An 18,704-nucleotide genomic window follows, 5' to 3' on the forward strand; every position below is an offset into this window, starting at 1 on the left:
TCTGGCATTCATTATTATGTTTTCTTGAACTTTTCTATATACTTAGACAGCTACTTTCTAGGTGATATTTTTTTACTTCCAGTGGAGGCTGGTGGCTCCAATGTCAGTGAGGTGCTTCACACCTTGGAGAGCTCCTTTAGAGTTCTGACTAAAACCTGGAGTGGATTCACCACCCCACTTACATTGGAGCCACCAGCCTCCACTGTTCCCTTTCCAGTGGGCTGCTGGGGGGAAGGATAGCTTACTCTTGCCAAGAATCTGAACTGATCGGGTACAGAGGGCTTTTGAAATTATGCTGGGAGGAGCCATACAAAATTAAGGCACGGCCTACATGCAGACCTAAGGCTACAAGTTGCCCATCATCTAGTATGTTAGATCAAAACCATTTGCATCTAGCAGAATGTAATAAACTTAACAGGCTGATCCTCCCTGTTCACTGATTTTATCCCAACATTTCTAGGATATAAAGAAAATACTCTATGTAAAGACTAAATGGTTAAGGAGATAAAATTAGAGCTGTGCGCAGATGGCCTCTTGAAATTCTCCACCTTACTTGTCGGCAGAGAAATTTGGGAGACAATTTCACCAAATTTCTCCAGGGGGAGGAGAAATTCTCACAGTTTCTCCCAGCTAGGGCTCCCCATTGGCAGGGCTTGTAGCACAGCTTCTTTCTTTTCTAGTAAGAGGTTTGGGTTTTTCTGCACTGCAACAGCATCAACTGTCTTGGCAGGCTGGCCCCCAGTTTGCATCCACCACAATGCAGGTGGGGGCAGTGTTGTGTCCAGCTCCAGGGATGAGGTGGAGTGAGCACTCTGCCAAAATCTGTCCTCCAATTTCCTGAAAGTCCCCCCCCCCCCGCCCATGAAAGAGGCTTCCATTGTTCTGCCTCATTCAGGATGTTTTATAATTTATGTTTGTGGTGTTTTTGAGCTTACCTAACCACAGCTGTCCTCCCAGGCTGCCTGCACGTCCTGATCTGAAAAAGCCGCATGGGAGGAATTACTCTGTGGTGCCTTAAACTGGGCTTTGATTGAAGTGTAGGAAGCTGAGGAGGCTACAGGTGGCCAGAGAGATGATTGTACAACAAAAAACAGGACACTTATGCTCACTCCTCAGCCCCCTCCTATGTAAGGAAAGCCCAAGAAACCCAAACCTAGCCCATGATAATTTCTCTGACATTTCTTTTCAAAAGCAAATTCTCTTCTGTCAAATTGGAATGAGAATGGTCGGGGGAAAAAAAATGGGAGAAATTTTTGGCACAGCACTAGATAAAACATTATGTACCTCATTCTGTAAGAAATTTGTGGGCATGATGACCAATCCATCATAATGCCGTGCACGGATACTTGTATGAATTGCACACCATACATATAAATAACTCATTCCATTAAGTCCATATCAATTAAGGGCAGCAGAGGGATTTCTGACTGCTAAAAATAATTTGAGAGTAAATAATGGAAGAAGGAATGCATTCCTATTGATAGATTTATCTATGATGCAACCAAAGGAACATAACTGCTATATCTCTGTGTTGGTACCTAATATAGTCTACTGCAGAGGGGTTGAATCTCTTTCAGCCCGAGGGCTGAACTCCATTTCAGAGAAGCCACATTCCACATTCCACAGTGGCAGGTGGGGCCGAAGGCAAAAGGAGTGAAGCAGAAATACCAGTGTATTTTAATTTTACTTCCTGTAGCAAAACCTTAGGAGAGGCATTTCAACCTTTAAGAATGGGGGAAAACTGCATGAAAGCTAGGAAGCCACCAAATGGTTGGTAGTGGGGGAAAAAACGGTCATGGCTAGGGAAACGGGGCATGGCCATATGGACAACACTGGAAGACTGGATCTGGCCTCTGAGCCTGAGGTTTTCTAATGGTTAAGGGCATGCAGTATGATGTCCCCAGTTCAAACCACAAAACAGCTATGGAATTATGGAACAGACTTCAGCAAAGATCCATTTCTCTGCCTTAGCCCTCTGGCCTGTAATTCTGATATATTTAAAATTTGTTTATACCACTATTCATGTACATTTAAAAGGCAATATTAAACAAATCTATTAAGACAAGATGAAACATCAAACAACAAACAGCACATAAAAAGCATAACCCATAAACAGCAGATCAGTAATCAAAGTCTTTTTGAAACATGAAACATTTTGACCTGCCTTCCAAGGGACAGTTGGGAGGAAGCTGTACATGGAAGAGAATTTTAGTGTATTGGGGCTGTCACTGAGAAGGCCCTGCTCTTTGCAGAGGAGGCTTCCCTTAAAATGGAATCTGGATCAGATCCCGCTTCAAAAATTCATTTGTTCATTCATTGTATTTTTAGCCCACCCAATAGCAAAACATCTCTTGGAGGGTTACATGATAAAAGACTAAAAACTGTACATTATAAAAACAACAATAACAACAATCAGCACAGAATTACAATATAAAAAAATATAAAAGCAGCCATTCCAGCAGTCTATGGCTTCTCTAAACTATAAAATCTAAAATACCTGGGAGAAAAGGAATGTCTTTGTCTGGTGCTGAAAAGATGATATTGTACACACCAGGTGAGTCTCCTTGGAGCAGGCATTCCATTAGTGGGACACCACAACTGAGAATGCCCTCTCTCTTGTAGCCACCCACCTAAATTCATTCCATGGGGGCACGCACAGAAGGACCCCCAAAGATGACCTGTGGCATTTGGATGTATGCCGGGGGATAGCACAATGCGGGGGTTTATGAGCTATAATCTTTTATAATGAAGTTCCAACACATCTGTTAGCTTTTCTTTCTAGTCACCTTCTCCTTCTGAACTACTTCACAGGTATGGGTGAGACAGGTACCATCAGAAAATTCAGAGGGTAGGGAAAGCGTTCGGGGAATCTGCAACCTTTTCTCCCTCGCCAAGAACTCTTTGAATGAATGTGTCTAGAGTAGGGTCTGCAGCTCACTGGTAAAGCACATGCTTTGCATGGAGGAAGTCCCATGTCCAGTCTCTGGAATCACCAGAGAGGGCTGGGAAACACCTGTCCGAAATTCTGGACAGGAGCTGCTAAGTAGTGTTGACAGTACTGTGCTAGATAGGCCAGTGGGTCTGATTTGGTATAAGCCCCACTGAATGAAGTGGGACTTATTTCTGAGCAAATATACTTTGGCTCAGTTGGACAATCTACTAGGCTGGAGAGTGGGGAAATCTTTTCTCACTGAGGGCTATATTTCATTGGTGGTAATGTTTTAGGGACTGCAAGCTAGGGTTGGGAAGGGTCAGATCTGGCATTGAGAGTGACTGGAGACAAAAGGGGTGAAGCCACCCCTTCTCTCCCTCTCTCTGCCAACCCCCTTTCCACCTTTCTGCTAACCCCTCTCTTTCTGCCACTCCTCTCCCTCTGGATGTCATCACATGAGGCTTTTATTGCGCACTCATGGTGGGTCCCTCACGGACGTTTGTGGGTGCTTTTCATGATGTTGGCATCCTCTGGTGCCTCTTCTGAGGATTTCTAGCTTAATCCCGCAATGTTTTAACTCGCTGATAATGTAGTAATAAATTACACCACAATTAAAGACGATGTGTAATTCTGGAAACCCGCAATATTGCTGTAAGGTCGCAGTGTCATCTAGTGGCTATATAAATGGAACATAGGGAACTTCTGTACAAGGGAAATGCCCCCCCCAAACCGAAAAGGGGGAGGCATGTGTATTGTGCCGATCGTGATGTCAGAAAGACTCCAGAAGAAGAAAGCCCTGTTGGGGTGCAGGATTTCTGCCTTGTCTGATGACACCCCCCCCTCTCTCCTCTTCCCTGTTCAGCAGCCTGCCATAGAAGGGACAGATCACTCTTGCCAGAGGCCTGCACAAGAACTTCCATCCATCCTCCCATCCCTCTGTCCATTTCACCTTTTTGGACTGATGATCTCATCTGGCATATCTGCTCAATAGTATAATGGTTTTCACTTCACATCTTTGAAAACAGCCAGCCAGTGAGTGATTGCATCACATCAGCTTTATCCATGTAGAAAGCCAAAGAAGTAGACAATGACGGACAGATTAATTGCACCTGTTCTATGATTCCATATTTCTTGCGAATCAACCACATGATCCTTTGGGGGGCTGTGAGTTGGAGGGGAAGCTGCCCTTTAAAAAAAAGACATCCAGACTCATTGCTGAAAAATGAGGAGAGCAATATTGTCTGAAATAAGTTGTTCTTGGTCAATGAACTATGAAAACGGGAGGGGGGAAACCTAGTATTTTTGGCATACTGGGCTTGAATATTTCAAATTGTCTCATTTTAGTGGGTGTTTAACAGGCCAACAGATGGTGTGGGAGAAAGAGACTCCCAAACTAACCTTCCTCCATCGTATTCTGAAATGGTCCTTTGACTAAATAAGCTGCTGTAGCTTGCCATTTGTTTCCTTCCTTCCTTTCTTTTTGGATAGCAACCAACTGAAATTATATCACTTCTGATTGCTCAAAAAGGATGCTATAATGTAAGGTAAATTAAAAACACACCTTTTAATTATTTTTTAAATGTATAAATATTGTATTGCATTCTGAAAATACTTCAAATGATAGAAGTAAACCTTATAGTCTTATAGGCCCCTTCCAACCCTACTATTCTATGATTCTACTCTTTCAGACTCACATAGTAAGGAAGACTGTGACCAGGTGATGTGTGTGCTTGTTCAGTTTGCTGCCCAGGGATAACTGTTGATGGTTTCTTCTTATGGAATGTCATCTTTAAACCAGTCTTGGACTGCACAGTCCTTCCAAAAGAGCGTACCCTCAAGTAAAGGACTGTCCTCTGACATCCCTTCAAATAGAGGGCTATTCAATGCAAAGTAGGACACATGGCCACCCTAACTATAATTTCCACAGCTGAAGGGACTACAGTTCTTATAGGGTGGGACTAGCTGATGTCAATGAAGATTATATGTCTTCTGATATCAAATGTCTTACTGCATGTCTTACTGGTTTGCAAATCCTGCCTACCAACCCTGGTTTGGAGGGCAAGAACAAATCACAGTTTGCTGATTGAGATATAACATCCAATAGTAGCTTGCCACAAACTGGGAAAGGAAGAGGGAACTCCAGAGGGCAGGAAGGGGTGAGGGGTGAGCCTCAAGCTTTTTCCAGGTTTGTGCAGGTAGTGTCAAACCATGGTTTACTGTACCATCTGGACCCATCCATAATGTTTGTGTGATATCTGTTTATTTACAAGCATACGAGTTGAGCAGGCATCCAGACAGGCAGTGCTAATCTTTAAAGCCACATCAGTTCCCCAAAAGCATGTCACTGCAGCTCCCCAAGGTGACTTCTTGCCAGCTAGTTGCAAAGTCTCAGACTACTTAATTAATTAATTAAATTTCTTAATCACCCATCTGGCTGGTCACCTGGCCACTCTGGGCGATGTACAATAATACAACAGTTTAAAACAATAAAATTCCACATTAAAACATCGTATTTCTAAAAATACCCTTGTTGTTGTTCAGTCGTTCAGTCGTGTCCAACTCTTCATGATCCCATAGACCATAGCACCCCAGGCCTTCCTGTCCTCTGTTCTCTCCCAGAGTGTGCTCAAGTCCATATTCATTGCATCGGTGATGCTATCTAGCCATCTCATCCTCTGCTGTCCCCTTCTCCTTTTGCCTTCAATCTTTCTCAGCATCAGGGTCTAGCCTTGTGATATGTTCCATGGGTTTTTTTGGCAAGAATACTGGAGTGGGTTGCCATTTCCTTCTCCAGTGGACCACATTTTGTCAGAACTCTCCACCATGACCTGTCCGTCTTGGGTGGCCCTGCACGGCATAGCTTATGACTTCACTGAGTTACGCAAGCCCCTTTGCCACAACAAGGCAGTGATCCATGAAGGGGAAAAATACCCTAACCCACCCCAACTGCTTGCCTGAACAACCATGTTTTTAATGCATGACGAAAGCTCATTAAAGAGGGGGCATGGTGGAGTTCCCTAGAGAGGGAGTTCCACAGAGTGGGGGCCACCACAGAGAAGGTCCTCTCCCTCGTCCTCACCAGCCTAGCTGTCCTGGCTGATGGGACAGAGAGAAGGCCATCCAAGCCTGATCTTGTTGAGCAGCCTGTCTGGTGCTGCTAGAGGCACTCCTTGAGATAGGCTGGGCCAGAACCATATAGGGTTTTAAAGGTCAAAACTAACACCTTGAATTTGGCTCAGAAAACAACTGGTAACCAGTGCAACTCCTTCAACCAGTCCATAATGTTTATGTGATATCTGTTGTGATATGATCATGCCGGTGATGTGATCATGTTGTGATATGATCATGCTGAGTGATGTGATCATGCCAGCGGCTGCCTTTAATCAGGCGATCTACTACATTCTGCACCAGCTGCAGCTTCCAAACCATCTTCAGGGGTAACCCCATGTAGAGTGCATTACAGTAGTCTAGACAAGAGGACACCAGGGCATGTACTACCGATGGGAACAGATGGTCGGGAAGGTAGGGGTGCAGCCGCTGTATCAGATGGAGTTGGTACAGTGCTGTCCGGCTCACAGTTGACACCTGAGCCTCCATGGACAGCTGGGTGTCTAAAATGACCCTCAGGCTGCGGACCTGGTCTTTCAAGGGTGGCTGTACCCCATTCAACACCAGGTCGACATCCCCCAACCTCCTCTTGTCTCCCACCAAAAGTACCTCGGTCTTAGAATCATAGAATCATAGAATAGTAGGGTTGGAAGGGGCCTACAAGGCCATCGAGTCCAACCCCTGGCTCAATGCAGGAATCCAAGTCAGAGCATCCCTGACAGATGGCTGTCCAGCCTCGTCTTGAATGCCTTCAGTGTGGGAGAGCCCACTACCTCCCCAGGTAATTGGTTCCATTGTCGTATTGCTCTAATGGTCAGGAAGTTTCTCCTGATGTTCAGCCGGAATCTGGCTTCCTGTCACTTGAGCCCATTATTCCGTGTCCTGCACTCTGGGATGATCAAGAAGAGATCCTGGCCTTCTTCTCTGTGACAACCTTTCAAGTACTTGAAGAGCGCTATTGTATCTCTCCTCAGTCTTCTCTTCTCAAGGTTAAACATGCCCAGTTCTTTCAGTCTCTCTTCATAGGGCTTTGTTTCCAGTCCCCTGATCATCTTTGTTGCCCTCCTCTGAACCCTCTCCAGTTTGTCTGCATCCTTTTTAAAGTGTGGTGCCCAGAACTGGACACAGTACTCAAGATGAGGCCTAACCAGTGCTGAGTAGAGGGGAACTAGTACTTCCTAGGATTTGGAAGCTATGCTTCTATTAATGCAGCCCAAGATAGCATTTGCCTTTTTGGAGCCACATCACATTGTTGGCTCATATTCAGCTTGTGATCAACAACAGTTCCAAGATCTTTCTCGCTTGTAGTGTTGTTGAGCCACGTATCCCTCATCTTGTAACCGTGCATTTGGTTTCTTTTTCCTAGGTGCAGAACTTGGCATTTATCCCTATTAAATGTCATTCTGTTGTTTTCTGCCCAGCGCTCCAGTCTATCCAGATCACTTTGAATTTTGTTTGTGTCTTCCAAAGTATTAGCTATCTCGCCCAATTTTGTGTCATCTGCAAATTTGATCAGCATTCCCTGCACCTCCTCCTCCAATTCATTAATACAAATGTTGAAGAGCACTGGGCCCAGGACTGAGCCCTGCGGTACCCCACTCATTACCTGTCCCCAGTTTGAGACGATCCCACTGATAAGCACTCTTTGAGTCCAATTCTATAGCCAACTGTGGATCCACCAGATTGTTGTTTCATCTAGCCCACTTTGAGCTAGTTTGCTCATCAGGATATCATGGGACACTTTATTGAAAGCTTTGCTGAAGCTGAGGTATATTATGTTAACAGCATTCCCACAGTCCACAAGGGAGGTTACTTGATCAAAAAATGAGATTGGATTCATCTGGCAGGACTTGTTTTTGACAAATCCATATTGACTTCGAGTAATCACTGCATTGTTTTCAAGGTGCGTACAGATGGATTGCTTTATCATCTGCTTCAGAATTTTCCCAGGGATTGATGTCAGACTGACTGGTTTGTAGTTCCCAGGTTCCTCCTTTTTACCCTTTTTGAAGATAGGGACCACATTAGCCCTCCTCCAGTCATCTGGCACTTCCCCCGTCTTCCATGATTTCTCAAAGAGAATAGACAGTGGTTCTGAGAGTTCTTCTGCCAGTTCCTTTATTACTCTAGGGTGCAGTTCATCTGGCCCTGGAGATTTGAACTCATTCACAGTAATTAGGTGTTCGTTGACCATATGCCTATCGATTTCAAGCTGCAATCCTGCCCCTTCAGCCTGTACTTCACCTTTGCCAGGGGGGTCATAGACCCTCTTTTGGGAGAAGACTGAGCCAAAGTAGGAATTGTGCACCTCTGCCTTTTCTTTGTCATCTGTTATCGTTTTGCCATCCTTATTTAATAGCTGAATCACCATTTCTTTCCTCTGCCTTTTACTGTGCACATAGCTGAAGAAAGCCTTTTTGTTGTTTTTAGCATCTCTCACTAACCTCAGCTCGTTCTCAGCTTTAGCCTTCCTGACACCATCCCTGCAATTCTGTGCTACCTGCCTATACTCATCCTTTGTTACTTGGCCTTCTTTCCACTTCCTATATGTGTCCTTTTTTGTTTTCAGGTCATCCCTAAGCTTTTTGTGAAGCCACATTGGCTTCTTCTGTTGTCTTCCACCTTTTCTTCTTGTTGGAATTGTTTGTAATTGTGCCTTGAGAATTTCCTTTTTAAAAAACTCCCACCCATTTTGGACTCCTTTTCTTGTTAGAGTTGCTTGCCATGGGACCTTACTGATCATTGTTCTGAGTTTATTAAAATCAGCTTTCCTAAAATCCAGGGTAAGCGTTTGACTACACTCGGCTTTTGCTTCCATTAGAACCAAGAACTCAAGTACAACATGGTCGCTTTCCCCCAGAGTTCCTGTAACTGCTGCTTTATCCACTAAGTCATCTCTGTTGGTTAAGATCAAGTCAAGGATAGCCGATCCTCTAGTTCCTTCCTCTACTTTCTGTAGGAGGAAGTTATCTGCCACACAAGTCAGGAATTTCCTGGAGGGGCCATGTTTTGCAGAATTTGTCTCCCAACAAATATCGGGGAAATTGAAGTCCCCCATGACTACAACATCATGCTTCCTTGAAACATTGGTTATTTGCTTTTCAAAAGTTTCATCCTCGTCTTCTCCTTGATTGGGTGGCCAGTAGTAGACTCCGACCACCAGGTTCCTTTTATTCTTTGCTCCATATATTTTGATCCAGATGCTCTCGATGGGGCCACCAAGCTCATCCTCCTGTATTTTTGTGCAGAGATATGTATTTTTCACATACAGTGCAACCCCACCTCCCTTTCTGTTCCTCCTATTCTTTTTGAACAAGTTATATCCTTCAGTTGCTGTATTCCAGTCATGAGAATCATCCCACCGAGGCTCAGTTATACCTATCAAGTCATAATTTCCCTCATGTGTTAAGAGTTCAAATTCGTTCTGTTTGTTTCCCATACTCTGGGCATTAGTATATAGACATCAAAGACCATGTGCCTCATAGTCTGGCTTTCTTCCTACATGTGTCTGAAGCCTATTATTGGGCGCTATCAGAGCTGTTCTCTCCGTTGCAGTGCATGTGCCTACAACCATTGTTACCTCCAACATTACATCTCCCTTCCCTGTAGGATTCAGGGAGGGTTCAGTCTTGTCAGGGTTCAGCTCATTCCTCCCCATCCAGCCACTCACCATCTCCAGACATTTGGACAGGGATTCTATGGCCAACCTTGGTGAAGATTTGACCGAGAGGTAGAGCTGTGTGTCATCCGCATACTGATGACACCACACACCAAACCTCCTGATGATAGCCCCCAGCGGCTTCACATAGATGTTAAATAGCATCAGGGAGAGGATGGAACCCTGTGGCACCCCACAAGTGAGTGGCCACAGGTCTGAAACCTCCTCTCCCAGTGCTACCCTGTGGTACCTGGTGGAGAGAAAGGACCGGAACCACCGTAATACAGTGTCTCCAATGCCCAACCCCTCCAGGCAGTCCAGGAGGATACCGTGGTCAACGGCATCAAAAGCTGCTGAGAGGTCGAGGAGAACAAGGACGGCGCATTCACCTCTATCCAAAGTTCTCCTCATATCATCCACCAAGGCAACCAAGGCCATTTCTGTCCCATGCCCAGGCCTGAAGCCCAAATGAAATGGATCTAGATAATTGGCTTCTTCCAAGTGTGCCTTCAACTGCATCGCCACCACCCGCTCAATCACCTTGCCCCAAAATGGCAGATTCAAAACCAGGCGAAAGTTGTTCAGGACTTGGGGATCCAAGGAGGGCTTTTTAAAGAGCGGTCTTATCACTGCCTCCTTGAGAGCTGATAGCATCACCCCCTCCTCAAAGGAGGCATTCACCACCACCCTGATCCCCTCACCCAGCCTCTCTCTCAGTTTGACTCTTTTCCCCTAACAACATTCCCAACTGAAAAATGGTTTCTTCTGGCCACTACTCTGTAATGGGCCAGTTCTGGTGTAATGTTTTTGTACCTGCAAGTCCACATTCATGCACATGGACATGTACATGATGTTATATTAGTATGGCAGTGCTGATCAACCCCACCCCCTTCAGACTCATGCCTCAGGAAGCCAATCCCCACAACTGATTCTACATCTGTGTGAAAGGAACAAAAACAGTACAATGTCGTTGCCATTCTCACATTACAAAGTGCTGATATCCTCAGGGTGCACAAAGGAGTATGATCACATTTGGCACCCAGGGAACTGGGGATATAAATAACTTGGGATTCTATAGTCAACAGATCAGTAAAAAAAAGAAAGAACAAATATGAGTTGGTATCATATAGTTATTTTCCCCTAGGAGGATGGAATCTCTGTCTTCACTTACTTTCATCTTCACTTTCAGTTGGTTTTGGTAGTGCGTCTGATGTAGTTTCCTGGGAGTCAGGCTTCCTAGTTGTCTTGTCATTTGGGCCTATAAGAAAAGGAACTCTAATGAATCTACATTAAAACACAAACACCATCCCAAGTTGCTGTGTGTGTGTGTGTGTGTGTGTGTGTGTTTACTGGTAGGAGACTTCAGAAAAGACTTACTGCCAATCTACACATTATTTGTTTATCTGTTACATTTATATCCTGCCTTTTCCTTCAAGGAGCCCTAGGCAGCATACATGGTCCCCCTCCTCTCCATTTTACCTTCAAAACAACCGTGTAGGGTAAGTTAGGCTGAGAGTCAGTGACTGCCCAGACATAGTCAACCAGTGAGCTTCATGGCTGAGTGGGTACTAGAACCCAGATCTTATGCGTCATAGTCCTACCCTCTAACCACTACAGCATGCTGGCTCTCAATATTACCATATTCCATCCTGCAACAAACTACTTCCACTTCTCTAGAAAGTGTGGATCTTCCAGATTCTCTGCAGAGTTTTCATGCCAGTAACAGATGTCCCCAGGAACATCTAGCACTACCATGGAAACCTTCCATATGATTAGGCACATCCCATGTGGCAAGTCACTCTAGATTTTATGGCAGACTGAAGTGAGTCGTTGCAGAAGCAGCTTGCAATGGGAATAAAATAGTAGATAGATAGTCCTTACGCACAGTGTTTTAGGATGTAGACAGCTATGGAAAAGACGCTCAAATAAGCCCAGGTGGTGAACTGTGTCTGTATAACACAAGGGTTCTTTCTGACATGCTACTTTTCCTACATGTGGGACATTTTTTATATTGGGGAGCATTCAAACAAGTAAGGCCCCACCATCAATCCAGCAGATCTACCCCATGTTATTCTGCTGATCATATTGCTTGGCTTTAAAGCATAAACTAAAGCAGATGTATAGCCAAGGATTTCATCTGATGTTAGGAAATAAATAAGCTGGCCTAGTTTACATTAAAAAATGTCTCTGTATTCTTTTGAGTAATAGAAAATGTGTGTGTGCACACACACACAAACACCCCTCCCCCTACATAAATTGTACATGAAATGTCACAAACAAAAGTATCCACAAGGCCCTTTGACCACTTTTGAATTCCCACAGCATAGGGGTGCAGAACCTCAGGGGTAAATCCAGCCTTCCGGGAGTCCAAAGAGGCCACACCCTCTCTCCATGGCCCACCCCCTTCTCCCAACCACCAATCATTTGGTGACTTCTCAGTTTTTGTGTAGTTCTTTCCACATTCCAAAAAGGTTGAAATGACTCTCCTAAGGCTTAAAGACCGGCAGTAAGAGCTTTAAGTGACAATATGTGGGCAGTTTTCTATTTTGGCCACACCCCTTTTGCCATTGGCTCCACCCACTACTGAAGAAAAGAAGGGAACAGGAAACGCAAGTCTCTGCCACTTGGTATTTCCATGTTTCTCCATTACGCCCATAATTTTCCCATTATGAGATGTGTAAACACTCCATTAACTTTTTCCTGTGGTGACATTAGAAAGCAAGACAAGTTGTCCAGCTAAATTAAGGTGAAGAAATTAACTCTTCCTGAGGAGCAGACCTGGTCTACACATGCAGTGGACTGAGGTGGAAATGAAGTGGTAGAACTCTGAGGTGGTAGAATGGAATATATCACTTTGGACTGTGAGCTTTTCTATGTTAGGTAGGTATTGTGGGCTTGTGTTTCCTCACTCATGGAAGCTTGTGGGTGGTTTAGATTATGCCATCCTCCTCCAGGGTCTCTCCTGTGCTTCCCAAGCGTTTCTGAGGGGTATTTTTGATCCAGCTTCTCTTGAATGGAATTCAGCCCTTAAACCGAAAAGGATTATGCATCTGTGCCTTAGCAGAATGCTAGGCAGTTTATTATGAAGCCACTCATTCTTGTTTGAATGCCTTAGGCAAAAATGTTGTATTCTAAATTTTTACCTGAGGCCATTTGGCAGTTTCAAACAAACATCTCTTCTATAAGGTAGGTGCTTAGTGCCAAACTAAATGAGGCACTGGAGAGCCATGGTCAGAACTCCCATCTTTTTCAATATCTTTTAAAACCAGTCCCCTCTGAATTGTATTAGAGCCGTGTGCTAATCTCCCCACGTACCATTTTCCTAATCTCAGAAAGTCATTAAATACTAACAACGCATAATAACTAATGGAAATGCAGTTTTCAGGAAATCCTTCATGTACAACATCAGTGCTATGTTATTAGGTGTTATTAGTATTTATTGACTGGGGAGACCTGGGTTCTAGTCTCTGCTCTGCCATGAAACTCATTGGGTGACTTTGGGCCAGTCACTCATTCTTAGGCTAACCTACCTCACAGGGTTTTTGTGAGGATAAAACAGAGAGGAGGATAATGTATGCCACCTTGGGCTTCTTGGAGGAAGGGTGGGATTTATTTATTTATGTATTTATTTATTGAATTTCTTAATCGCCCATCTGGCTGGTCACCCGGCCACTCTGGGCGACGTACAATAATACAACAGTTTTTAAACAATAACATTCTACTTTAAAACATCATATTTCTAAAAATACCCTAACCCACCCCAAATGCCTGCCTTAACAACAACATTTTTAATGCGTGGTGGAAGCTCATTAAAGAGGGGGCATGGTAGAGTTCCTTAGGGAGGGAGTTCCACAGAGTGGGGGCCACCACAGAGAAGGCCCTCTCCCTCGTCCTCACCAGCCTAGCTGTCCTGGCTGATGGGACAGAGAGAAGGCCATCCGAGGCTGATCTTGTTAAGTGGCCTGTCTGTTGTTGCTGGAGGAGCTCCTTAAGATAGGCTGGGCTGGAACCATATAGGGTTTTAAAGGTCAAAACCAACACCTTGAATTTGGCCCGGAAAACAACTGGTAACCAGGGATATAAATGTAGCAAACAAATAATTAGAGTTGTTGCAGAATATCCTCATCCCCTAACACAGAGTAATCCTGTTCAAGGTACCAGCCAGCCAGGACAAGCCAGGAAGGGCTGGGGCAGCAATGTCAGTTATGAAGCTGCTCAGCTGGAGCCTAGCCATGGCTGAAACAACATCTTGTGCTCCAGCATGGAGCACCTGCTTGTGCTCCATGCTGGACAGCTCCCATGCTGGCACATGGGATGATGCCCCACTGAAGGAGGCCATGGTGCTGGAAGCACCAAAGTGCTCTTACTGGTCTCATCTCCCCACCCAAGACCCACCAGGAACACCCCCGAGGATGCTGAGACCAAAGGTGTCCAGAGCAGTCAAGAGATTCATCTGGCAGCATGTCAAATACTCTGGATCCCTACTTGTGGGGAGGAAGCTGGTTGGGGATGATGGGAGTAGTAGTCCAACACATCACTGGCCTGGGGAGGTTAGCCTAGTGACTAAATGGTAAAATAGTCTGTTTGGAAACTTCCCTTGCATTCTACTCTGCTCTGCCTTAAGACAACATGTTTCCCCCTTCAGCCCTTCATTGACTCCTTCCCACGGTGTTGTATGATCCAGCAGTCCCATTTCCATTGGCAGCAAAGCAACTCTAAGTGCTGCACTTATGTCTGCAAGCACAGATTGTTCTCAGGGATATGCACATAATCTGACTGTAAGAGAACACATGGCAGAATCTTTATTGAACTTTTGTAATCCAGAATCTTTTTGTAACTTTTGGAAGTCAAGGACTAGTTTGAAGTCCCTTGTCTATGGAACCAGCATTCCATAGATCAGAAGCAGAGGTGATCTCCCTCCCTCCCTCCCTCCCTCCCTCCCTCCCTCCCTCTCTCTCTCTCTCTCTCTCTCTCTGTCTCTGAATTAATGCCCAACTCAGGTCCTTTATAAGGTTTTGGGGTGGGGTGGGAACTGAATGTTCACATGAGACTCCATTCTTTCTTACTGTATCCTGTGCCAGGAATTCTTCTTCAGTAGGAAAAACACTAGGGTTGGGCCAATAATTTTGGTTCAGCTCTGTGTGTGTGTGTGCATGTGTGTGTGTGCGGGAGTACTTAGCTACTTACAATTTTATGGGTTGGCAAGAACAATTATTTTTACCCCCCCTTTTCTTTATTGACTTAAAAAAAAACAAAAACCCTGAGATTTGGCTAAGTGGTAAGCAAGCCTTGTTGCCATCTTGAAAATGGAGCTGAGAGCAAGTGGGAAGGAAACATGATTCTGAAGCACCAGTAGTGTAACTCTCTTCCCACTTCCTCTTGGCTCCATTTTCTAGGGATGTCACAGGTGTCTTACATGGGGGTAAAGTCTGATGGACTCCACTCCACTCAGCCTGCTGGACTGGGATCCGTGGACCCACTAGCTACCTGTCTCTGTTTACCACACTGTGCCATCCCTAGAAAAGATTAGAGCCCCTATCTTGAGGAACAGATTTCCATAAAATGCCTTTTACTTAGAATAATGAGCTGCCATTTTTATGCAAAATGGCAGCTCACTAAGGGACTGGGTGGCTGTACTTGTCGGGCTGTCCAGAGGCTCACACAGTGTGGTGAACAGGGGCAGGTGGCGGTGAGGGTTCGGTGAGTGCCCAGCAATCATGGATGGAGGGAAGTCCATTCCTCCCTACCATTTTCCAATGGACAGTCACGCAGCCAGTTGCTCAGATAGGGTGGTCACTTGTGACTAGGGATGTTGGAGGAATCATCTAGGGAGTGGAGCTCACTGATCTTTCATCAGCTTGGCCTCCTGGACTTTGGCTTGTTTCTTGTGAGCTGGCCCAACTTGATCTTCATCGCGTTGGGCCAATTTGCAGATTTCCCCTTTTAAAAATCTGCATAAATAGAAATTTGCACAAATTGCAGCTGTAATATGCACAAATTATGGAAATTAGAACTGCAATTTGTGCAAATGATGCAAATTACAGCTGAAATTTGTGCAAATAATGCAGATTGCAGCTGCAAGTTGTGAAAATTTCTATTTAAGCAATTTTTTTTTAATGGAAAAAGTTCCCAGATTTCGGGAAAAACTTGCAACACAGCTCGCAAATGTAAGCCCAGTCAGTGGCGGCACAGAAATTCGGCGAGCCCTAAAAGGGCTGGATTTGCCAGCGACGGACATCCCTACTTGTGACTCACCAAAAAAGAGGACAAAAGAGGACACCAATTTGCATAACATTTTGCATATGTGAATGTAGTGGTATCATTGTTCAGAATGATACCATAATTTAAATAGAAATACGATACATCGGACTATATTGGGGAAGACTGTGACCAGGTGACCTGTGTGCCTGATCAGACTGCTGTCCAGTTGCTAACTGTGGATGGGCAACTTCAAGGCCCCTGCTGCTCTCCCTTCTGATGGTTCTTTAGCTTCATACTGGACAGCCCTTCAAAAAGAGGATGCCTTCAAAACAGAGGATGGTCCTCTGGCAGCCCTTTAAATAGAGGACTGTCCTCTGTAAAAGAAGGCACATGGCCACCCCACGTTGGAGCAGCAGTATGGCTTTTTAAAAATACAAAAAGGAGAATGAGAGAGAGAGAGAGAGAGAGAGGGACAGAGAGAACCCCACCCTCACCACTTTGTAAAAGTGTAAGTAGCTAAGTATTCTCTGGAAGCTGAGCAATTCTCCCTAGTTCCTCCCTCCTACCTTTGCAAGGGGATGATGGTCATGTGAAGATGGTGGTGGTGGGTTAGCCCTGCCCTAATCCTTCCTAGATATACATATAAATAAACACAGAACAATTCTTCCTCTCCTGCTTGGGATTGACTCTTAAATGATCCTGGTTGTTTCCAAAAATGGGAAGCAATGTAGATCTAAGCAAATATAGATCTAAGCAGATCTCATCTAACCCCTTCCTTGCTAGCCATGCCCAACCTCAAAACACTTTTCCTATCATCTCCTACTCCCCCAAACACTCTCACCCTCCTTTCTTGTACTTTCCTGGCCGTGTTCAGTTCAGGAGGTGTGGATTGGGTAAATTCTCATTAAAAAATAAACTAAAACGAATTTCTCATACATCCCTAATAAGATGGACTTTATCAAAGGCTGTGCTAACACAAGTTAAAATTGTGGTAGGAAGAGAAGGCCCCAATTCCAAACTTCCAGATGACAGCATAGCAAACCACGGAAAATGTCTTGGAGGGAATTGGTCCCAAATTGGTAATACAAGGAGCTGTTCAATTATCCAGTCTAGCCGGTGCACTAAATTATATTGCTCCATTAAGTGCTCCATTAAGTACAGTGTACTGACGAAAGATCTGTTGTTTGATGTCCATAACTGGAACTAACTAAATGGATATTTATGTATTTATTTAAGCAATTTTATCCTTCACTTTAGTGCAAGTGCTCTCAGGCCTGCTAACCCACCGAAAGGTCCTCCCCACCCCTCTTGGCCACCTAACAATCCAGTCAGGTAGAGGGAGGAACTAGCTCAAGGTCACCCAATGAACTTGATGGATGAGTGGGGATTTGAACCCAGTTCTCCCCAGTCCTAATCCGGCACTCTAACCACTACACCACACTACAGCACTCTGTTGCTACACCACACTGCCTCTGGCTCTTCTCTAGAAGGCAGAAAGAGAGAATATATAGAAGTGGAGCTCTTATTCTACTGAAGAGGCAGTACTCTGTTCCCCTGGAACATGCTGGGATGTGCTTTCCTTCATTTATCAGGTTTAGGGTGCAATCTCATGCAGGATTACTGGGAGTTGTAGGACTTTTTTTTTTTATCTAAACCTGCATAGGATTGGACCTTTAACATTCGACCAGCTACGATAAAAATCAACAATGAAAAACCTCTCAAATCCAGGGCACCTGGAGCTGCAATAAAGCATCTTAACCCAGAAGGGAAACTTCTGCTGTATTACAGTCATGTAATTGTTTAACTGGGCAGTTGTCAATGTTCAATTATGAATTAGATTGTAAAGGGGACGCCTTACCAGCAGTTGTTTGAGTCAAGGAAGACGCTGCAGTCACAGAAATCTGTGCTGATGATTCAACTGTCCCTGCTGATATTTTGATAAGATAAATGACCGTGTGTTAACTGCTGTTCTCAAAACGTATTTGTCAAAGGAATAATCATCAGCTAAGTGAGGGGAAACTAGAGTTATTCTACAGAGCTATTTTCTGAGCATTCTCAGATCTGACCCTTTAAAATTTTGCCTCATTTTCCTCTAAGCACTGTAAAATTCAAACGTTCATAACAGAATATCTGAGTATTCCCAAGAATGACATCCCATCCCATTATAGAGTGTAACAACAATTGGTAGACTTCAATTGGTTTGAGATTCACACTTTCAGAGAGCTAAACTACACAGTATGTTAAATACATAGCATGCATTTTGTTTGCCTTAGTTTTGTTTACCTTAATGTAGAATCATAGAATCATAGAACAGTAGGGTTGGAAGGGGCCTACAAGGCCATCGAGTCCAACCCCCGGCTCAATGCAGGAATCCAAGTCAGAGCATCCCTGACAGATGGCTGTCCAGCCTCCTCTTGAACGCCTCCAGTGTGGGAGAGCCCACTACGTATGTGGTTTAAGTAAGTATGTGGAGCCTCGATACAGATCAGGACCACCACGTGTGGGTAGGGGAACTTTAAATCTTCCCACTGAGCCACATTTTCCCCCCAAATTCAACACCCAATACTGTGGGGACTAAAAACAGCAACCCTCAATTAGTGCCAATGGAGCTTCCCCACTTTTTTGTCCCCCTTGAGGGAGCTTGAATTTCGGGGAAAAAGTAACTGGGTGGGAAGGTTTAAACCTCCCCTACCTGTGTGCAGTTGTCCCAATCTGGATCAGGCTGCTGCACATATACAGTACAGTAAAAAGAAAAAAAAATGGTGGGGATCAGCTACATGTGACATATTTAATGTAGCATGAAAT

General features: G+C 44.5%; 1 protein-coding gene across 4 annotated transcripts in view; it reads right to left on the reverse strand.

The window, feature by feature from the left end:
• Nucleotides 1-18,704, reverse strand: part of EMCN (endomucin) — an 81,448-nt gene that overhangs the window by 20,138 nt on the left and 42,606 nt on the right. For 2 of the 4 annotated variants that reach the window (XM_084860238.1, XM_084860237.1), the window contains exons 7-8: nt 17,758-17,826; nt 10,870-10,956 (exon numbers count right to left, since the gene is read on the reverse strand). In XM_084860238.1, coding sequence (XP_084716364.1) covers nt 10,870-10,956; nt 17,758-17,826 — 156 coding nt within the window. The remainder of the gene's footprint in view (nt 1-10,869; nt 10,957-17,757; nt 17,827-18,704) is intronic. The other 2 variants (XM_084860240.1, XM_084860239.1) reach the window with 1 other exon arrangement.

This window comes from Heloderma suspectum, chromosome 5 (genome assembly GCF_057233095.1).
Source record: "Heloderma suspectum isolate Gila_16-S chromosome 5, 16-S_ref, whole genome shotgun sequence".
Classification (NCBI taxonomy): Eukaryota; Metazoa; Chordata; class Lepidosauria; order Squamata; family Helodermatidae; genus Heloderma; species Heloderma suspectum.